General features: G+C 49.1%; 1 protein-coding gene across 2 annotated transcripts in view; it reads left to right on the top strand.

Annotated features, from left to right (window-relative positions):
* tmtc1 (transmembrane O-mannosyltransferase targeting cadherins 1) overlaps window positions 1-19,586 on the top strand; it is an 87,529-nt gene extending 67,943 nt beyond the window's left edge. Inside the window, exons 9-20 of one of the 2 annotated variants that reach the window (XM_084447898.1) lie at window positions 1,738-1,905; window positions 2,945-3,058; window positions 7,104-7,247; window positions 8,506-8,628; window positions 10,963-11,071; window positions 11,449-11,551; window positions 11,986-12,121; window positions 12,240-12,384; window positions 13,245-13,382; window positions 14,997-15,119; window positions 17,542-17,619; window positions 18,470-19,586. In XM_084447898.1, the coding sequence (XP_084304024.1) occupies window positions 1,738-1,905; window positions 2,945-3,058; window positions 7,104-7,247; window positions 8,506-8,628; window positions 10,963-11,071; window positions 11,449-11,551; window positions 11,986-12,121; window positions 12,240-12,384; window positions 13,245-13,382; window positions 14,997-15,119; window positions 17,542-17,619; window positions 18,470-18,595 (1,507 nt within the window). In that variant the 3' untranslated portion in view covers window positions 18,596-19,586. The remainder of the gene's footprint in view (window positions 1-1,737; window positions 1,906-2,944; window positions 3,059-7,103; window positions 7,248-8,505; window positions 8,629-10,962; window positions 11,072-11,448; window positions 11,552-11,985; window positions 12,122-12,239; window positions 12,385-13,244; window positions 13,383-14,996; window positions 15,120-17,541; window positions 17,620-18,469) is intronic. The other variant, XM_084447899.1, reaches the window with a different exon arrangement.
* The last annotated feature ends 3,655 nt before the right edge of the window (window positions 19,587-23,241 follow it).

The raw sequence follows: 23,241 nt of genomic DNA, 5'->3' as shown, positions 1-23,241 counted from the left end.
TTGGAGCTCGGATTGATCGGGAACGCTCAGCATTTAAATGAGTGTGTGGGCGTCACTTAAGCGCTTTACTTTAAGGTGGAAATTAAGTGCTATTTGTGTGCGTGTCTGTATGCATGCATTAAAGTGTGTGTGTGTGTGTTTGTGTGTGTGTGTGTGTGTGTGTGTCTGTGCGCATGCCCAGACTACGTGTAACAGCGAGGTCGCATCCCTCACTTAGACTGGGATTCATCCCTGCTGCCCGCTCGCTCTGATTGGCCGACTCATTCCCAAATATTAGCACTGGAGCGGCCGTTAGGGCTGACAGCGGAATGGGCCTGTGGATGAGTGATGGCTGCCGACACACACATACACACACACACACACACTCACACACACACACACACTCACACTCTGGAGGATAAATCAGCATAGGGACTTTAGATTGCTAGCTTCTTGCTCTCTCTCTCTCCCTCTCTCTCTCCATCAGTCTCTCTCTCTCTCTGTCGGTCTCTCTCCCTCTCTTCCCTCCGTCTCCGCCCCACTCACCTTTTTGCTTGCTCCCATTTTGTGGCGTTCCGTGTTTTCAGACGTGCTCTCTCGTTCCTTCTGTCGTATTCATGCCGCGTATGTATTCGTTCCGGTGTATGTATTTATCCCTTCTCTCCCTCCTCCCACTCAACTCTCTCTCTCTCTCTCTCTCTCTGTCTGGGGCCTTGCTGGAAACTGAATGAGCCCTGTGGAAGGAATGACAGATTCCTGTTTGCACCGAGCTAACACGCTCTGACCCAGACTCATGTTAGTGTGAGATGCTGCTGGCTGTAATTGAGTGTGTTTGGGAAGGAGGCGGAGGAGAGGAGGAGACAGAGGAGAGGAGGAGACGGAGTGTGTATTATGAGCGTTCCAGTCAGGAAGCCAGGCCTCTCCCGCCCTGATGTATATTTCCTGTGGAAAAGAGGGACCAATGGGAAATGGAGAAAGCGGATTTTTCATGCAACCAGTTCTGAACTAAAACTGGCTTCTACCAAACTAGCAAATGTGTGCGTGTGTGTGTGAGAGAGAAAGTGTGTGTGTGTGTGTGTGTGTGTGTGAGAGAGAGAGTGTGTGTGTGTGTGTGTGAGAGAGAGAGTGTGTGTGTGTGAGAGTGAGAGAGAGTGTGTGTGTGTGAGAGTGTGTGTGAGAGTGTGTATGTGAGTGAGAATGAGAGAGAGAGTGAGTGTGTGTGTGTGAGAGAGTGCGTGTGCGCGGGCTGGTAAATCCATCAGCCAGACCATAATGTGGCCTCCTCCCGCCATGTTTACCTCAGGCCGTCGGGGTTGGGCGGCTGTTTTCCGTCTCCTTGGCGACACAGGGGACTCGGTATCTAAACCCTAAACAGGAAGTTGCGTTTCCTGTCAAAGTGAAAGGTCCTCGGCGTTGCGCGCCCCATTATTGAAGACAATAATAAAATGTTTAGTGGGAGTCAAGTAGCTGTGAACGTCTGGGATTTCCGTGCGAACCTGCACATCGAGACGACCCAGACACACAGTTAATGCTAATAAACAATTGTTCCCCTACTCCTTTCCACTATTTCATCCCCCTGTCCTTCCCATCACCCCTCTCTCTCACCCTCCCACAATCCTTACCCCTCTTCTTCCCCCCTTGTAAACAGCGTATTGTAGTTGTAGCAGCAACATTTCACTGTGACTGTACACTGTACATTACTGTACATGTGAGGAGTAAACGAATCTGAATGTGGATCTGAATCTCCCTCTGCTCCAGCATGGGCTACTGCATCCTGGTGGCCCACGGCCTGGGTCGGCTGTGCTCTGTGGTGGGCCGCTGGGGCACCACGGCGCTGACCGTCTCCATGCTGCTGCTGCTGCTGCTCTTCTCCTGGAAGACCGTCCAGCAGAACGACATCTGGCTCTCCAGAGAGGCCCTCTTCAGGTCAGCCCGCGTCTCAGGGTGTGTGTGTGCGTGTGTGTATGTGTGTGAGTGTGTGTGTGAGAGTGAGTGTGTGTGTGTGTGTGTGTGTGAGTGTGTATGTGTGGGTGTGTGTGTGTTTATGTGGGAGAGTGTGTGTGGGTGTGTGTCAGGTTCTGATAAATGGAATGGTGTGAGTTATTCATCATTCCGGAGTAACCATTACTTCTTCTCACTTTTACCCTTCTCTCTCTCTCTCTCTCTCTCTTTCTCTCCCTCTCTCTCTTTCTCTCTCTCTCTCTCTTTCATTCTTGGGGAGGATTAATGGCTTTGAATACTAAGGAGTGCATTAGAGCGTGGATGGGTCAGATTGTATGTTAATCAGACCGACAGGCTCATACACACACACACACATACACACAAACACACAAACATGCCACCCGACCAACCATGTCTTCATGTGACGCTACTATATCTCTGTCCCAGACTGCGCGGCATCTGTCTATCACTCTGTCAATCCATTCACCTGGCTGCCTTCTTAATAGATAAGGACAGGCTGCTAAGACACCTAGATCGATCTATCTCTCTCCCTCCCTCCTTCCCTCCCTCCCTCTCTCTCCCTCTCTCCCTCCTTCCATCCCTCTCCCTCCCTCTCTCTCCTTCCCTTAGCTGTCTGTTTTTTAGGTTCACTCTGCTGAAAAACAATATTTCAAGGAGAAACACACTGTTATTCTCAAGGTTGGCAGGAATGGAGTGGGAGAGTGAGAGAGGGAGAGGGAGAGAGAGAGTATTGTCAATATTTTTGTATAATGTTATTGTTTATGAACTAATAATTTTGTGTAATGCTTTGGCAAAATAGCTGTTTATCTGTCATGCTAATAAAGCTTATTTGAATTGAATTGAGAGAGAAAGAGAGAGGGAGAGAGAGAGAGAGAGAGAGAGACGCACACTGAAATACAGGATGCCGTCAGAAAGGAAACAGGTATTTTCAATCACTTTTCTGTTTTGTGTCTCCACCTCCTCTCTCTCTCTCTCTCTCTCTCTCTCCCTCCCTCCCTCCCAGATCTGGTATCCAGACGCTGCCTCACAATGCCAAGGTTCACTACAACTACGCCAACTTCCTCAAGGACCAGGGCCGTCAGCAGGAAGCCATCCACCACTACACTACTGCTCTCAGGTTAGCCTCACAGCGGGGAGGGGGGGGGTGCTTTCCAGCACTCCCACCCAGAGGCCCCGTGCACTCGCACACTGAGGTCGCATAGGACATCAGGAGCTCAGGGAGGGTGTAGAATAGCCTTGTAAGACCATCCTCATCCCGCGAGCTCACATTCGGTTTCCCTCGCAGATCTGTGTGGATACTCTCCATAGAGATCTGTTTGTGCCTGATCGGAAAACGATCTTGCCAATCAGCGTTCGAAAACGGCTACGCTGGGCGGGCTTAGGTGTGACGATAGCGTGTAATAGTGGAAGTTACCGGGTGATAGATAGATAGATGGTTCATCCAGTCACCTGCCAAGTATTTTTGGAAGTGCCTGCCCTTTTCCAAACAGATCCCAGTGGATAGTTCCCAGATGGTTATGCGAAGCGAACCATCTGGCGCATCAGGTTAGATGTACAAGGGCAAACAGAGGGCGGCGCGTAAACAATCCCTGTAGAAGCGTTCTGAAGTTCCTCCAGCACTCCAGTGTTCTGTGGTACCGCTCTGCCAAAACACGCTTCTTCCCAGAACTGTACCGTGAATCGTTAAAAGTACCGGGTCACTCCACCAAAAACACGACACGGCCGGGGGGGTTCCCGGTCGTCATCCTGCGGAGATCGGGTGTCCTGGCGGGTTCCTCCAGAAAGCGGGACGGACGCTAAGGTGATCGGGTTACGGTCGGGGCGAGGTTAACCAGGAACCCTACCGGGGAACCGGGAGAACCTCTTCTTGAGAATGAAAGTGAAGGTATTTTTCGAGAGGAGAGGGCGAGGAGTCTTCCTGGTGTCCAGACTCTGCCTGAAGGGCTGAAATCTACTGAACCGAGTCATTAATTTCAGAGGGAACTTCGAAGTCGATTGTTGTTCAGTTTACAGCACGCATATACTCTTTATAACAGAAATCGGCTTTGATTAAATTTGTCTTAAACTGCTTACTGTACATATACCGTATGGATTAAGTGAACACACACGTGCGCGCCCACACACATACGTTATACTGTAGAACGCATGCTCTCGAGCATGTAATGGCCTTGTCTCAGCTCAACGCTCACGTCCCATTTATCTAGCTCAGCGACACAATGCACGCGCGCACACGCACGCACACACGCACACACGCACACACACACAGCACTGTGCTTAATGAAAGCAGGGATCCATTTGTTCTTCCTGTCACATGCAAAGGCTCCCAAGGAACTCTTGTACATTCTCCCCTCACACCCTCCTTCCTTTTCTCTCACCCCCCCTCCTCCTCCTCCTCTCTCTCTTTGCTCTCCTCCTCTCTCTCTTTCCTCTCTTCCTTCTACTCCTCCTCCTCCTCTTCGTCCTCCCTCTTCTCCTCTTCCTCCTATTCTTCCTCCTCCTCCCTCTCTCCTCCGCCTCCTCCTCCTCTTCCCTCTCCTCCTCCTCCCTCTCCTCCTCCTCCTCCTCCACAGCTGATGATCCTCCCACGTCTTATTTGATTCCGCGCAAGGCTGCCTCTTCTGTCAGTGTGAAAGAGCAGTCAATGGAGCTAGGTCAACAGGCTGCCTGTACAATGGTGTACCTGTAATCTGAATCTCTCCGTGCACCCCCCCCCACGCTGCCGTCTCCCGCGTGGTGCTAGCAGCGGGCTAGCGGCGGTGCTATTGGCGGTGCTAGGTGTCGGCCTGTCTGGACAGATGGGAGCACTGTCGTCCTTCTTTTATTTGCATCTCTTTCCCCCTGGCGGGCGCTCGGTGATGGCTGTTACTACGGTGCTGTGTGCGTGCGCGCGCGTGCGTTCTGTCTGGGGGGTGCGTCAACAGGGCCGGGGCGCCGCACCTCCCCGAACCTCCATCATCACTCCCCTTCACACTTTTTTCTATCACTCCTCCCTCCATCTCCTCCGTCCCCTCCTCCCTCCCTCTGTCCCGTACAGACGGCCTAGCGGAGGCGTGCTGCTCCCCCTTAGCCTCTGTCCTGCTCCCACAAAACCCACTAATCCACCACTCCACTGCGGCGGAGCCAAGATCCGCAATCCTGTTCTGCTTTCATTGGGGTCCAAACCACGACCCCATCTGCCCCTCCGTCCCCCAGAGACATCACACACTCTCACCCCGGCTCAAATAGATTTTTTGCTCCCCTCCCCCTTCTTTCTTGTTTTCCGCGTGGGTAAAGAGGTGCCGGGTCAGAGAGAGAGAGAGAGAAAGAGAGAGAGAGGGGGCTGGTTGCCCTCAAGTGGTTGGCTTTGTTGCGTCCCCCCCCCCAAAAAATGCTTGTTTTGTTGTTTTATTTTCTTTGCTATGCACTTGTTCAGAGCTCCGGTCCCCCTCGTGCAGCCTTTACCCCGGCCTGAAGACGCCGAGGACTGGCGGAATGTGCGTGAACCTATTTAGATCGGCACGTCAATGATGCGGCCAACGCTGTGCCACAGATGGAATACAGTGAAGCTTGGCGCTGATGGCTCCGCTCGAAATGCTTCCCTGGATTAGCCAAGCAGCACGCCAAGCCAAAACAGGGAGCGTGCTACGGACCTCCCACGGGGACACAGCGGGCCGAAGTAAGACACGAAAGCAGTGCAGTACAACACGGTACAGACAAAAGCACACACAGAGAGAGGAAAGCGACTGACAGTAGGGCAAAAAACAGCAGAATAATGAGGCATGAAATCCAGTACGAGGTACCGGCATCCTATGTGAAATTGCGCCTGCGAAGCTGCCGCTATTCCGCCAGCTCGGTCCCGATCCAGATCCGTTTCGGGTTCAAGCTGTTTCGGGTTCAAGAGTGTTCCCTGGAGCGCGGAACGCCGTTGGAACGCGCTTCGTTAGCCGCCATATGGAAACAGGGTTGCCTTGGAAACAGCGGGTTTGCCACGCCGTGTGCCCGCCTCCTGCCCACCCCCCAGTACGGGGGTTGTGCTGGGTGGTTTGTCTGACTGTGCCCGCACTAACTAATATAATAACAGTTACACAGTCCCAGTCATCTAATGATTGAAAGTCACCGTTAACGTTGTTGTCCTCGGAGAGAGAGGCGAGTCATCTCGGTCGCCGCTCAGGGTTACAGGCCACTTCACCTTGGATTTCCAGAGGCCTTTCTGGACCAGACTACGTCCCAGTCATGGTGTTCGGGGCTGCTCTGTGGTCACATCTAAGTGTTTGTGATTTCTAGTTGTGTCTATGTGGTTGGGATCTGTAGTTATTGAACAATTTGGGTTATGTCCCAAAAGTCCCATGAGTGGCTTTCCCATTATTGTCCTGTAGCTTTCCTTATTGATGTCTAGATTTGGTTCTTATTGATGTCTAGGTTGAGTCCTTATTGATTTCTAGGTTTGGTCCTTATTGGTGTCTAGCTTTGGTTCTTTTTGATGTCTAGATTTGATTCTTATTGGTGTCTAGGTTTAGTTCTTATTGGAGTCTAGGTTTAGTTCTTATTGGAGTCTAGGTTTGGTTCTTATTGGAGTCTAGGTTTAGTTCTTATTGGAGTCTAGGTTTAGTTCTTATTGGAGTCTAGGTTTGATTCTTATTGGAGTCTAGGTTTAGTTCTTATTGGAGTATAGGTTTGATTCTTATTGGAGTCTAGGTTTGGTTCTTATTGGAGTCTAGGTTTGGTTCTTATTGGTGTCTAGGTTTGATTCTTATTGGAGTCTAGGTTTGGTTCTTATTGGAGTATAGGTTTGGTTCTTATTGGAGTCTAGGTTTGGTTCTTATTGGTGTCTAGGTTTGGTTCTTATTGATGTCTAGGTTTGGTTCTTATTGGAGTCTAGGTTTAGTTCTTATTGGAGTCTAGGTTGAGTTCTTATTGGAGTCTAGGTTTGGTTCTTATTGGGATCTAGGTTTGGTTCTTATTGGTGTCTAGGTTTGGTTCTTATTGATGTCTAGGTTTGGTTCTTATTGGAGTATAGGTTTGGTTCTTATTGATATCTAGGTTTGGTTCTTATTGATGTCAATGATGAGGCCAATGCATGGATCTACTGCATCTACGTTTATATATCCTGTTATTCTCATTCCTCTCTTCCTCTCTCACTCCTCTCTTCCTCTCTCGTCCCTCTTGTTCTCTGTGCCCGGCAGGCTGTACCCTCGCCACGCCAGCGCCATGAACAACCTGGGCACGCTGACGGGCCACCCAGAGGAGGCTGAGGAGTACTACAGGAGAGCCCTGGACACCAACCCCCAGCACAACAGAGCCCTGTTCAACCTGGGCAACCTGCTCAAGTAAGACACGCACGCACGCGCACGCACACACACACACACACACACACACACACACACACTAGAGGTGGGAATCGGTAGTGATCTCACAGCTCAACTCGATTTTGATTCTAAGGGTCAGGATTCAATTTCAAAATGATTCTCGATTATAGACGATAGAGTATAATTTTCAATGACTTTTCAACCATTTTACTATAGTAACCCATTAAATACACCCCAATGAGAAAATTATTGCACTTCTGCTGGAAAAGATTTTGGGGAATTTGTGAATCAATCGATAATCATAGACAATAGAATCGTTATCCTTACATGAATCCAAATTTTCCACCACCTCTAACACACACACACACACACACTTGCTTTCACACGGATGACTGAACATACACATACAGTAAGCCATGTCGGTTCACACCTCCTCATTCTTCCTCACACACCGTGTTCACACACCAATACGCACACATATGCACTGTCTGGATTTTACCATACTGTACAGTATATTGCGTTAACACTCCTTCCTGTGTTCCTGTGGTGATAGTACGGGAAAGGTGTGTGTTCGCCAGATGTTATAAGTTATATAATTTGTAGCTTAATTAATAATTATTATTATATTGTTTCCTGTTGTACATGTACATGCAAGCAACAATGTCACACACACACACACTTTCACACTTTCACACACACACACACACGCACACACACACACACACACACACACACACACACACACTCTCTCTCTCTCACACACACACACACACAGACACTGCTACTGTAGACGATAAAAGGCACAGAGACACAGAGAGCTCTCACACACACTGTTGTAAAAGGGGAAATTGCACATACTACATACTGTAGAGGATAGTCATTTCGTTTTTGGCTCATTAAGTCTGTGTGTGTGGGGGGGGAGGGGGGGGGGTCTGCTGCAGTGTACTCTGCCCTGCCCATTCTATCAATCGCTTGATTGGACAAACATTTGGTTAGCAGCATCACTAAGATAGATGGCCCACTCATGGCCCGGCCAGGAGACAGGAGGGACGGAGGCTGGCGGAAAAGATCTGTGATTAGCTTTGAGTATCTGACATTCATTCCTCACCAGCAGACACACGCACGCACACACTCACACACACACACACACACACACATAGACACACACACGCACGCACGCACTCTCAACAATTCAGACCATATATCCTGTCCCCCCTGCTGTTCTTGTGACTTACTTACTTCCCTACTCTTCTTCATCCCCTATGGGTCATGCTGCAAGGCTTCAACAAGCTCTCTCCATCACATTCGGTCCTTGGCAGCGTGTTGCGCCTCTACCCACGAAAAGGCTCATCTTTTCCAGCTCCTCGTCACAGCTCTGCACCAGCTGGTCCTGGATCTCCCAGTTTGTTTGTTTTTTGCCTGGTGGCGTCCATCTTAAGGCGACTCTTGTAATCCAGTCCTGCTCCATTCTCAAACACAGGGCCCAGCCATCTCAAACGTCTGCATGTAATTTCATGGTGATGCTCCGGCTATCTGTTTTCTTGTACAGTTGACGGTTCGAGATTTTGTTTGGCCAGATCTGGCGTATTCGCCTGAGGCAGAACTTCCACTCTCCTCATGTCTGTTTTGACCACTCGTCAACCTTCTGAGCCATACAGCAGAAGTCATACAGACTGCTGTTATAAAGTACAAGATCACCTTCGCGTTAAGGTTGTATTGCTTGGACCTCCAGATGAGACGGAGTTGGGAGAAGGCACCCTGACCCTTTCCCAGCCTTGCTTTAGTGTATTTTTGGACCCTGCTGTCCTTACTGGTGAGGCTCCCTGTAGCAGCTTGCATCCAGTTTAAAACAGTACTAGCCTACAGGGCAATGAAACGAACAGCTCCCTCCTACCTCCCGACCATGGTCAAGACCTACAGTACACCACCTCCTGACTGCTACGCTCTGCTACCTCGGGGCGACTGGTTGCCCCGTCACTCCAAGGCCCCTGTGGTCTATCAACATGGTCACGGCTCTTTTCTGTCCTGGCCCCGCAGTGGTGGCATGAACTGCCGATTGACGTCAGGACAGCAGAGTCGCTGCCCATTTTTCACCGCAGGCTCAAAACTCATCAACCATGAGAAAAGGTGGGGGGGGGGGGTCCTTGAGGGGGACAGTGAGGGACAACACCTCTTCAAGAGGTTTTAGTTTGCTAGCTCTTACACTTTGCCTTTAGCACTACATTATGGTCTTAGTCACTTGTTTAGAAAGGAGATGCACTTGTGAGTTCTGGGGAGTAGTAGTACACAGACTTCCTACATGAATTATTGTAAGTCTCTTTGTATAAAAGGGTCTGCTAAATGACTGTCTTCCACAAACTCAAGTGACTGACTCCTCATTCACAAGGATGGGTGCTGTGGGGATCGAGTTTACATACATCACTTGATGTTTTGGAGGTGTTGACGCTGAGTCCAACCTGTCTGGCAAAGTTGTTGAGCATGTCGGTACTGTCGGAACCTGCAGGAGTGGTGGGTTCAAAGGAAGAGCAAGATAGTCAGCGAAGTCACAATCTTCTTTGGGTGACTCCTGGGTTTGGGTGACCCCTGGGTTTGTTCACTGTGGTATTGATTGTAATCCAGTCTATGGCAATAAGGAAGAGGACAGGGGAGATGGCGCACCCCTGACTCACTCCGGACTGTTCGGAACACCACACTCCGAGAGGGTATTGCCCATGATAACACTGCACTCAAAGTGTTGATGGAATGTTTTTATGATTGTGATGATCTTTGGTGGAATTCCATAGGAGTGCAGTATCTTCCAAGGAGTGTTTCGGCGAACACTGTCTAGGCGCTGCTCTAGGGTGTGTAGCCTGCGTGCTCCTGTCTAATCCGTTTCAGACGAGGAGCGATATCCGCGCATTGTAATTCATTTTCAATGACTGAGTGAAATTGTCGCGCGCGTGCTCGTTCCGTGCACACGCCCTCCCGCGACAAGAGCTGAATTGTAGTCAGCTTTCCCCCGCTGATCCGAGCGAGAACGCAGGCGGAATATCGCTCCCCGTCTGAAACGGCCTTAAGCCTGTTCTCATTAGTGGGACTGTAAAGTGAGTGTTGTTGTCACAGGCAGACAGACGCACACACACACACACACACACACACTTAGTTCCTGCAGCTCCCCTGGTCTCTAATGGAGCAGTGCTTCAATAGCAGCATAAATTAACTCCATTATTAGGCTTCCGATCCATCAACAGGTCTATGTTTTCAGTTTAGCGTGGGGATCATACAGTACAACCACAACCTCCCAGACAGGTGAGCATACAGCCACAGGCTACCAGACAGATCCATACAGGCCCAGACATGCCCAGACAGGTCCAGACAGGTCCAGACAGGTCCATACAGGTCCAGACAGGCCCAGACAGGTCCAGACAGGTCCATACAGGTCCAGACAGGTCCAGACAGGTCCATACAGGTCCATACAGGTCCATACAGGCCCAGACAGGTCCAGACAGGTCAAGAAAGGTCCATATACGTCCATACAGGTCCAGACAGGTCAAGAGAGGTCCATACAGGTCCATACAGGTCAAGATAGGCCCATACAGGTCAAGAGAGGTCCATACAGGTCAAGAGAGGTCAAGAGAGGTCCGTACAGGTCCAGAGACGTCCATACAGGTCCAGGTGTGTGATGATGATGGCAATGACAATGACTGTGATGGCGGTGATGATGATGTTGACGACGATGATGATGTCACTCCGGCAGATCCCAGGAGAAAGAGGAGGAGGCGGAGGCTATGCTGAGGGACTCCATTCGGTTCGGTCCACACTTTGCCGACGCCTACTCCAGCCTAGCCTCACTCTACGCTGAGCAGGTAACACACACACATGCTCACACACACACGCGCACACACACACACACACACGGAGCACCAGCCACACTCCCACGCACATGCTGCAGGCAGGTACACACCCTCTAATTTTATGCACAGGCAAGGGCTGTGCTGTTACTTCCTCTCTGTGAAATCGCAATTAAATCTGAATTAGCAGTAGATCGTTAACCTTGTCGCGCAGGGGGGGCACCACATGCTATTATTCCAAGTTGTTTCATTATGTGCACCCCTGGCTTTTAACCTCCCTGTCAGCAAAGATAACCTTATCGCTGATGAACACGGAAACAATTTCGCATGTCTCACCCGCCCATATGGAACATAACCATTTCATTGTTGTCACTCTTTTTTTCCCTCCATAGAAGCGCTTCTCCGAGGCCAACGAGGTGTACTTGCAGGGCATCGAGAACTGCCCGGACAGTTCTGACCTGCATAATAATTACGGAGTGTTCCTGGTGGACACGGGTGAGTTCGGTCCCGCCGCGGTCGGTCTACCTCCGCTTCAAGACCCGATAAGAGGAGAGAGAGGAGAGGAGAGGAGAGGAGAGGAGAGGAGAGGAGAGGAGAGGAGAGGAGAGGAGAGGAGAGGAAAGGAAAGGAAAGGAAAGGAAAGGAAAGGAAAGGAAAGGAAAGGAAAGGAAAGGAAAGGAAAGGAAAGGAAAGGAAAGGAAAGGGAGAGAAGAGGGGGGGTCATCTCAACATCAGGAGCAGTGGCTACCTGATGAGGTTTTCTCACATCTGTCTCCGTCTCTCCCTTTCTCTCTTGCTCTCTCTATTTCTCTCTCGTCCTTTCTTTCTTCCTTTCTCCCTCTCTCTTTCTCTCTTTCACTCTCTCTCTCTTACTTTGTCTCTCACCCTTTCTCTCTGTCTCTCTGTCTCTCTCTTCTTCTGTGGTACAGGACAGGGTGAACGGGCCGCCGCCCACTACCAGCACGCCGTGCGTCTCAAGCCGGCGCACTACGTCGCCATGGTGAACTTGGGACGCCTCCTTCGCTCGTCCAATGACAGCAAGGAGGCGGAGAAATGGTACAAGAGGTGAGGCAGATACGGAACCTATGCGGAGGTTGCGCGGTAGCAACGCGCCCTAACGTTGACCTTTTCGTTGAGCTTTTTCGATGACCTTTGACCCCGCACGACCTCCCTGTGACCCCAGGGCCCTGCAGGTGACCAGGAGGGTGGACATTCTGACACCACTGGGGGCGCTGTACTACAACACAGGACGCTACGAGGAGGCGCTGCAGGTGTACCGAGAAGCAGCAACACTACAGCCAGACAGCACCGACATCTGGCTGGCCCTGGTACACACACACACACACACACACACACACACACACACACACACACACACTACAGCCAGACAGCACCAACATCTGGCTGGCCCTGGTACACACACACACATACTGGACATACAGTACACACATACTGTACATACACACACATACATACATACTGTACATACAGTACACACACACATACACGGACACACACACATACATACACACACGCATACACACACACACACACACATACACCACACACACACATCAAACCAGGATGACCAAAGCATCTGATACAGGCCCTGATACACACACACGCATGCACGCACACACACGCACACATTCACACACACACCAAACCAGGATGACTAAAGAGCATCTGGGAGGCCCTGGTACACACACACACACACACACACCAAACCAGGATGACTAAAGAGCATCTGGGAGGCCCTGGTACACACACACACACACACACACACACATCAAACCAGGATGACTAAAGAGCATCTGGGAGGCCCTGGTACACACACACACACACCCACACATCAAACCAGGATGACTAAAGAGCATCTGGGAGGCCCTGGTACACACACACACACACACACACACACACACACACACACACACACACACACACACACACACACACACACACACACACACACACACACACACACACACACACACATCAAACCAGAATATGGCCAAGCCATCTGGTGGGCCCGCCACAGGCACTGTGCACACACTCCCACAGTACATGCTGTACAAGGTCAAATCAGGACACCGACACCACATGGCTCGCCTTGAAGACCTGCATACTCTCTCTCACCCCCCCCCCCCCCTCTCTGTCTCTCTCTCTCTCTCCCTCCCTCTCTCCGCAGGCCCAGGTACTAGCCATGGCAGGCCGTTCCAAAGAGGCAGAGAAGATGACACTGGGCATCATATCCAGACAGGGGGGCTGTATCGAGTGCTACCGCCTCCTCTCCGCCATTTACAGCAAACGGGGGAACTACACAGAGGTGTGTGTGTGTGTGTGAGAGAGAGGGAGCTAGACCTGAAGTGGCGTAGAAGTGGTGTGAAATCAAAGAAGTCGAAATCGGCCGAGATCCGCGCGTGGAAACAATGGTTACCATGGAAACATATCGCCCCTGGATTCTATTGCCATGGCGACTCCCGGACCCGGTGCCCCACCTCCGTCCTCCAGCCACCCCTCACCCGATCTCTCCGTCCTCGTGACTTTAATGTTCCCTCCCTCCCTCCCTCCCTCCCCGTTTCCCTCCAACATCTCTCTCCGTCTGTCCCCGAGTTCCCTTCTTCCAGACCTAGTCCCACAGCGTCTGGAGATGGGGCTCGTTTATCGCCCGCCAGCCGGATCCAACTGTCTTGTTGGCGCCGTTGTTTTTCAGGCTGCTTAAAACCGTGTCTCCCTGTTTATGAGGGAGGGAGTATTTGGTCGGCTGGATGCTGGCGTTCTTCTCTCTCCCTCTCTCTCTCTACCCCCCTCTCTCCCTCTCTCTCTGCCCCCCCCCCCCCCCCCCACCCCCTTCCCGCATGCGTTCGCTCGAAGCCTTCCGTCTGCTCTACAGCATCTACACACCAGAGACTCCAGAGACTCCGGGCGCTTGTTTAAGAACAAGAGTCCCGGAACCGGAACCGCATATTAATGTGCTCCTCCAGACAACAGCGGCTGGCCGGGAGGCCCGGGCTCTGAGAGCAGGCACCGTGAATTTATAGATGCGCTCCCACCTGTCTCCCTCCCTCTCTCTCTCTGTAAATAAAACCGATTGATTGCATTTTCCTGTCAAACTAAAGATGAAACTGCAGTCTCCCGCGGGCTCAAGTAAATTACATTCATCCTCTCCGATCTGGTTGAATCCCTCGTTCCCTGTCCCTCTCCCGTCCCTGGACAGATCTTCTGCTTGCTTTTCCGCTGTTCTTTAATGAACCGTCTCTGTTTGTTGTCGCTCTGAGTGACATCGTCAGGCGGTGATGGAAAGCGGGTGGTAAATAGACGCTCCTTCCGACGGTTCCCAAACTGTTGGTACCCGCTTCTGATCACAGAGGGAGGGAGAGAGGGAGCGACTGAGGGAGGGAGAGACAGAATGAGGGACAGAGAGAGAAAGGGAGAGAAGGGTAAATGGACTACCCATATGTGAGATTCAGAAATTTTGAGTATGCAGATTACTAATTACTGTGAGTGTGTTTGCATCTGTGTGTGTGTGAGAGTGGGAATGAATGTGTATGTTTGTATATATGTATGTATATACAGTGCGTGTGTGTGTTCGCGCCTGCACGCGCATGAGTGTGTGAGTGTGTATTATTCCCTGAAATATTTTATCCCTTATACCCTGAAATATTTTAAACCTTTATAGTTTGTACTTTATACTTTGTATATGCGAAGTTATTGTCTGTTTTCTTCTTAACCTTTTTATGCATTGTAAAATTCTGCCGTTTTTCAGTGGGCCTTTGGCTCCACTGCAAGCATGAATTTAATAAAAATCAAATCAAATATTCAGTGACCTCTCTCTCCCAGGCGCTGGGTGTGTGTGTGTATTACTCAGTGACCTCTCTCTCTCCCAGGCGCTGGGTGTGTGTGTGTGTGTGTATTACTCAGTGACCTCTCTCTCTCCCAGGCGCTGGGTGCTCTGGATAAGGCGCTCCAGCAGAACCCTGGGGACCTGTCTGTGAGGGCGGAGCTCCACTTCTCCAAGGGCAACCAGCTCAGAGAGATGAACCAGCTGGACAGAGCCTTCGAGGTTAATCTCTCTCTCCATCTCTCTCTCTCTCCCACTTCTCTCTCTCTCCCCTCTTTCTCTCTCTCTCTTTCTCTGGAGTCAACGTGTATGTGCACTCAGAAGATTTCATTGCAATTTTGAGGTTTGAAAAAAAAAAATATATATAAAGAAATCAAATAAACCAAACCATTAAGATATTGGCGGTACATAGCTCGGGAGGTAGAGCGGCTGGCTGGGGATCGCGAAGTCCCGGTTCGTTGAGCAAGACACTGAACCCCAAAATCGCTCACTTGCAGCGCGGTGGTGCAGTACCTAGTACTGTTAGTACTACTGTAGGTACTGTCTCCTCAGCACCTCTGCACCTGTCTGTGTGGAGTTTGCATGTTCTCCCCGTGTTCCTCCCAAAGAACCCATTATGAAAAACATGCAGAAGAGGTTCTTCAGTCCGGTTCCTGACCAGGATTTGGACAGAGCACTTGGACTTCGTCCCATGGTGCCTCTGGCAATCCTGCCCACTGCTCCTGGCTGCCCCTGGAGGAGGACAGATTAGATGGGAGAAATGCAAGGAACAATTTCCACCAGTGACCGCTAAAAAAAAGATATACAGTACATGTATATCTATAAAGATATGTTTGTGTGTGTGTCGTGTGCTACTGTGTCACCGCTCACTCACGTGCGTGTTGTGTATCCCACCGTGTGGCTTGAATAAAGACCACTATGGGTCCAGAATTCTAATATAATATAATTATTATAGAATTATATATCACCAAAGATGCCAATCATAAGGGCGGGTGCGATTCAACAGGCCCATTCTGCCTACAGTGCTGAACATAAAAGCATTTTTTCTCTGGTTCAAAATATTGTACTCATGTATTTGTCACATTTCGGGTGAAGGTGCATCTCTGTCTCAACCTCACCTGTCGAACAGTGACCACGTTCTCTCTGCTTTTGGTAACCAGGGCTTTTTTGCCTCCCCTTTCAATTGCAAGGGCGTGGTCACTTAGTCTGACTATAGAGAGATATTCAGCTAGCTCCTAATCTCTTTATTAAGGCCTGGTAGCAATCTAGTTTGTTTTGGGTTTTGATGAGTGTTGATTAGTGTTGATTTACGCCAACTGTTTTTTGTAAAGCGGCGCTGGTCTGAGTATGGTGTATGTTACTGTAGATGTTGCATTATTTGCTAGACTAGCTGGCATAGCTCTTAGTTCAGCTGTTGATTTGTACGGGCTTTGAAATGAAGAGTTCCTTTGGGATTTGAAATAACATGCATGAAAGTATGCGTGTACTGTAGTGCTTTTTGGGTGATGTCTTATCATCAGTGGATAACTGTCATCTCTCCCTCTCATATTACTGTACATTACTTTACTCCTCCCTACAGTACAGTCTTGACTCATCTCACCCCGGTGTACAATGTAGATCCTATTTTTGGCCCGTGCAACCAAAACCTTTCCCGTTGAAATCTCAGGCCACTAATTGGGTTGTCTGACAACCCTCCTTTCAAACGTAAAAAACCCCCAAACTGAGTCTGCATCTCCCTATGAAGTATACAGCATTATGATCTGCAGGGGGTTGAAAGGAGCCCGTGGATTGTTTTGAAGTACTGTAGCAAGGACTTTCCCCCCACCCCCCCACTTGAAATACACTTGAGACAGACAGAGATAAGTCCCATCAAACCGCCGCTCGGCTTGTCTCGCCGCTCTGCTGTACGCCGTCTCGTCTGCAATCTGCCGAGCAAACAGGGATACTTATTTCCCCAGGCCCGCTCTCCTCTCATGAACAGTGTGTGTTGCCGAAGATAAACTTGCCCTTTGTGCCTTTCCTTTCTGTGGAAGTGCGCTGCCTTTCTTTTCTGCTCTCTCTCTCGATATCACCCTGTCCTAGTACACGCACATTCTCTCGCCCTCTCTCATCTCTATCTCTCCCTAACTCCCTCATTCCCCTCCCTCTGTCTCAACCTGTCCTCTGTCTTCAGGAGGTCAACAAAGGCCTGCTGTGTTGATCAGCTGACTCTCTAGCACGTTTCCTCCCCTCACACAGACACTGGGTTCTGTCTCTGGCTCCGTGGGGTGTGTGTGGGGGGGGGGGCGAGCCAGGAGCCCAGTGTTCTGTTGTTTGGCTGTTGTCACCTTTCCAAGACACATTAACAAAAAGCCCAACGAGAGATCACGAGGTCTTCGGGTGTGGCATCTGACAATGGAGAAAGGGATCATCTATGGTTCGCGGTTTGCGGTTGCACGTCCTATAAGGATATCTGGTTTTCAGATAGAATGCACAGCGAGACTATCCAAGGTTTTTGGTTTCATATTGTGGCTAGTGTGTAAAGTCTCAAGTGAACTTTTCTCCTTTCATGATCACGGCCGTCGTCATCTTAAGCTTAAGCTCCCCACTGACACCTAGTGGCGGTTTGTACTACGTTGACTTCAGGCTGTGTTCTCCGTTCTAGAGTTACAAGCTTGCTGTGGAGCTTAAACCGGACCAATCACAGGCCTGGATGAACATGGGGGGGATTCAACATATCAAGGTACCGTCACCATACAAGAGAGTTCCTAACATAACCCATCAAGGTACTGTCACCATACAAGAGAGTTCCTAACATAACCTAGAGTCTAGGTCCTAGACAATCATGCATGTCAGTGTCCCTAGGACAATGCTCGTTTTTGACAACCTGGACCTTATTTACGACATATTATAAGACATTTGACTCACCGAGATCACTTTGGTGTAGTTCGGAGGCATGTAGAAGAAATTTAAAATCCAGCGCGAGCCAGTATATCCATGTAATGGCGGTGGTCGGGGCACTTAGAATGCAGTTTCTAAATCTATTTTCTGCCGCGAAAAGGTTGTTTTCATCAATCTGTCTTGATGAATCGCTAGTTGTGCTTACATAGAGCATAGGCCTGTTGTGGTTTTCACATGCCATGATCTTTCGAAACGTCTTTCGAAACGAAATAGCTTCCTCACTTGCTCCAGCACTAATGCGCACAGTGCACAATCGTTGCTCCAGCACGCTGTGCGCATGCGTGCTGGAGCAAGTGAGGAAGCTATTTCGTGTCTAAAGACGTTTCTAAAGATCATATTACAGAGGCATGTGAAATACCACATGTGCCCCGACCACCGCCATTACATGGATATACTGTCTTGCGCTGGATTTTAAATTTCTTCTACATGCCTCCGAACTACACCAAAGTGATCTCGGTAAGTCAAACGTCTTATAATATGTCGTAAATAAGGTCCAGGTTGTCAAAAACGAGCATTGTCCTTTAATGAGAGCCATTTCCCGCGCAGTCAAGTTATCTTTCTGCACGCACGCACACACACACACACACACACACACACACACACACACACTCTCGTGTCTGCTCCCCCTGCAGGGGGACTACGCTGCAGCCAGGATGTACTACCAGAGGGCCCTGCTCCTCACCCCCAGCTCCAAGCTCCTGAAGGAGAACCTGGCCAAGCTGGACCGCCTGGAGAGAAGGCTGACAGGGGGGGCGTAGAGCAGCCAGCCCCCCACTCCAGACTGCACCTTCCTGGGCATGGCCGAGGGGGACAGACCACCCCGGGTGGCCCGTCAGCAGCTGCCAAGCTGCCCGTTTAGACAGAGATCTGGGTTCTGGGTACGACTGGGGCTTCAGGGTGGGGGAGCTGGCCGGGTATGGCGGTTGGACCATGGAGAGGAGGAGCCGGAGCCTGGTCAAGCCAGGAAAGGGTGACCCAATCTGGGGGAAGGAGGTCGAGTCGTCACCCTGACAGAGCTCCGACCAGCAGCACTGAGAGCCAGCCTGGACTGGACCACCTGAACCCCAGGGGAGGACTAGGAAGCCACACACATAACCCAGCTTGCTACAGCTTTAAAATGGTTATTTTGTTTGTTTTGGTTTTAAGTTAATTTCAAACCCTGATAACTTTCCTTATATGTGACGCTTGTTCCATGGATGTTATTTCTATAACCCTTCTCCTAACCCATGAGCAAAACCTTCCAGGTGAGGGTTAAAAAGTTCACCTTCAATGAGTGCTGTGCTATAGAGATGCCCCCCTACCTGACAGGAGTAGGGGAGAGAAGGATTGGGGGGGGGTCCTTGATTAAAAATATATATATATATTTATGATTTTAAATAGACAGTTGACATGAAGGATTTCATGCTTTACCTGTTCGGGGGCACTGTTTTTGAGGAATATGTTTGGGTTAAAAAGCTAAAGGGCTGGCAGATATGGCAATATTGAAAAAAAAAACCTTGAGGCCTGAACATGTGTCCATTAGGTCACATCGAAGCCCGGTGACTTGACAATAAAGAGTCAGTATGCTCATTTCACCTCCAAAAAATAAATGAAAATAAGTGGGTCTTTGGACAACACTGATCCCAAGAAAAGCATATCTGATCCATTGTTTGTATTTTTGTTGTTGTTTATATAGCTATTATGATTGTGAATGAAATTGTATGTGGAATGTAAAATGGATAAACCTGAATTGACTAGTGCAATGACGACTTGCGCCATTTAAATAAATTTATTTGTTTTAATAAATGAGGTGTGTGAGTTTGTTTGAACTTTGTTTGTTTGATTTTTAACCTCAATTGCCTAATTTCTAGAAAGAGAACTTGATTTAAATGAATTTCTTTCCCTTTTGGCACTGTTCTGGGGATTGGCGTTCTACTGCGCCCATGTGGGTGTTTGGGTGTACTACACACGACAGCACGCTCGGCATAGAGGACCTGCCATACATCCATGCGGTATACCCAATTATAATTGAATATTGATGGCGGCTGGTGTGAAGGGGGAATTAATTAGGTGAAAAGGTAACGTTCAGTAGTTCCACAGTTCCCAGTAGGCTACAGTCACCTTTCACTTCCTCCTCATTCCTTTCAAAGTTAGCAACATTGTAAAAGAGGCAGCGATTTTGAACAAATCATTTGGGCCTTTGAGTAGGTCTACAATGTTTGTTTTTCTTGTTGTCTCACTGGTGTGGCACGGGAACCGGTATGGTAAGTTATAGGCCCTGGCACAACACACGTTTGCTATGGGCTACATTTACACCCTAGATATTTACTTAACCATGTCTTTTCTCGTAGTCAGCGCAGAGACCTTCGTTACTGGTCAAGAGGAAGAAGAATCAGTGACTGCTTATTTTAAAGGTAGGGTAAGCCATGTTTTACAAATGCATTGTTGTGTCGGAGATTTCGGTTACCTGGTAGGCTCCTCAGATGGCGAGGACCAGACGCACTATAACCTACTCAAAACAGAATATTAAAGCAGAAAAGGGCGAAAACAATTATCAATTTGGCTAGTTGGATGCAACCGTCACGGGCAGGTTTGGGTGGAATGTGTGGTGGAAAAGATGGGCTTGAGGGCTGTGGCTCACACCACCGCAGCCGTGATTCCATTAACGAGATGAGATGGGCGTAGTGTGAATGAAGCAATAACTCATTAGAGGGTGTGGTGTATATATGGCCAATATACAGCACGGGTTGTGCTGCGGTCATAGGCACATACGCAGCCGAGTGGCCTTAAACCACAACCCTCGAGTGAGTTATTGCTTTTATACAACGGTTACATCACCGGGAAATCGATTTGAGTGTGAACTCCGCCAAGAAGGATAGTTCCTAAAACGATCACGTTGCTAAGGAGTTTCACAACGATTAACAACCGAGTCCTAGCAACCAAAATAGCCTACTCCTGACCAACCTAGCTAGCCATGAACGAAGTGTAGCCTAGCTCTGCTGTGCAACTGCGAGTTACAAAATTGCTGACGATAAACCAGAAGATAGAACTCAAAATTGACATTCAATATTTCAATTTTCTTGAGGAGAAACCGTAATGTAGCCTAACAAACAGACCGTTGCGCAATGGACCTGACGTTTTTACAGGTAGTAATAATTGGCGCAGTAATATCTCACATAGAACGATAGAGGCTTTGACCGTGGTATATATAGTGGCATATACAACGGCTCTTAACCAATCAGATTGCAAGGTCGGAACTACCCGTCGTCAGTGGCGGTTCTAGAAAGTTTTACCTGGGGTGGCAAAAGGGTGGTAAGAGGTTCCAGCAGGCGGGCAGAGGTTCTCCTCTGCAAACACATTTCGACTTCAGAGATTTCGATTTCTGCGTTCTCTGGTGATTTTTACAACGTGAATCACATAAGACAATGTAAAATCACTGAGCACTTAACCCAGTCATGCATGCAATAAAAACTTGCAACAATTAGTTTTACAGTTTTTTTTTTAAGAAATTATTTTCAGCTCCCATCATTCCCAGGACAGATGTGTTGTTTTCAGCCATTCTTTTGTATTCACCCCATGAAATCATTGCATTCACATTTGTCTGACTTGGCGGCATGTAGGCTACATTAAACCCACTATCCCTAAAAGTGGCCTTTTTCCAATTGGAATATCCATTTTCAGATGCATAAATACTCTTAGGGGCATTTGAAGAGGCAAAATGTCTGCATACAAAGCGGTATGCTGCATCCTTGGATTGAGAATATTCCAGCCAGGGATGCTCTTTATACCACTCACTGTGGAAATATCTTCTTGCCCCTCCCTATAAGGTTTGTGGAAAGGCGTTCAGATGTGGCTGCATCAGTCCATCAGTTTTATATTTCAATACGTCTTAAATGAGAGGCCGTAGTATAAAAAGCATATACTGTAGAGTTAGAACTTATTAGGACGAACTACCAAGTGCTCCGGAAGATGACCAGAACTAATATGACCCACAAATATATCTGATGAGATGGGCGTAGTGTAAACTGTGAACACTCCATAACCTATCTCTGTCTGCCTGTTTTCCAGAGATTGCCGGCGTACGCTCCTTCATCCCAGACAACGAGATCAAGACGCGGATCATCGGAGGGAAGGAGGCCTGGCCCCACTCCTGGCCCTGGCAAGTCAACCTGCGCTACATCAACCTCTCGGCCTGTGGGGGCGCCATCCTCTCCCCCTCCTGGGTCGTCACAGCCACGCACTGCTTCCTACGGTGAGGGATGTCAGAACCCGGTCAAACACCCATGTCCTTGATGGGTATTGGCAGGTAGTGGGAGATTGGGGGGCGGGGGGGGCAGTGGCTTAGGAGGTAGAGCGGGTCGTCTAATGATCGCAGGGTCGGCGGTTCGAATCCAGGCTCCTCCTCTCCACTGCTCCTGATGAGCAGGCTAGCACCTTGCGTGGCAGCTGCCGCCATTGGTGTGTGAATGCGTGTCTGCATGGGTGAATGAGAGGCCATTCAGTTATTGAGGTGTTTGAGGGTTATTAAGAGGCTGCAGATCGACCAAGTGTGGAATCTGGTGTTTGTCAGGTATAACAGAGCATCATTGTGGAGCGTGTTGGCTGGGAAACATGACCTTGAGAATCCTCATGAAGCGTGCCAACAGGTGAGATGCACCTGCGTTCTACAGTAGCTCACACACACACACACATACACACACAGCCCACATTCACGCAAATTCATCAGGTGATTGTTGTATATGAACGTGTTTCTACCGTACTTTCCTTCAGGTGGTGAAAGTTTACAAAATAATCCGCCACGAGGGATACAACAGGCGGACAAAGAGGAACGACATAGCTCTGGTCAAGCTCCAGACACCCCTCACTTTCGACCAGTGTGTGAGACCCATCACCATCTACACCAGACCCCTGGAGCCCTACAGGCTGTGCACCGTCACCGGATGGGGGGTCACCAGAGAATGTAAGTAATAATAAAACTTTATTTGTATAGCACCTTTCATACAAATAAATGCAGCTCAAAGAGCTTCACAACAGAGAATGTACATGCATGGAGTGCGTCACATAAAAATAGACATGAAATAAACAAAAAGCAGGAAAATAAGATGGAAGATAAAACACTAAAAGATAAGAAATCAAGTAAAATACAATAGTATGTCTCCTTCCTTAGTTACAACCCCCTTTTATATTTCTGTCAGATATCAAATGCCTTTTTGATTGTTCACTGTAGCTCAGAAGAGTCTACTGGCATAGTGATCAATTTCAAGCCTCAATATTTATTTTCCTTAATTTTGATACAGCATAAAGGTTCCTCAACGACAATAGAGAACTATAGGAATACAATCAAATGATGCACACTGGAAATTATACGGCATACGCTCTGCTTTACGGTCCGATCGTCGGTCTTCCTTCCTACCCCCCCCCCCCC

This window comes from Borostomias antarcticus, assembly GCF_949987555.1.
Source record: "Borostomias antarcticus genome assembly, chromosome: 13".
Lineage (NCBI taxonomy): Eukaryota > Metazoa > Chordata > Actinopteri > Stomiiformes > Stomiidae > Borostomias > Borostomias antarcticus.
Note: the sequence above shows the minus strand (reverse complement) of the source record. Positions and strands in the feature narration are given on the sequence as shown.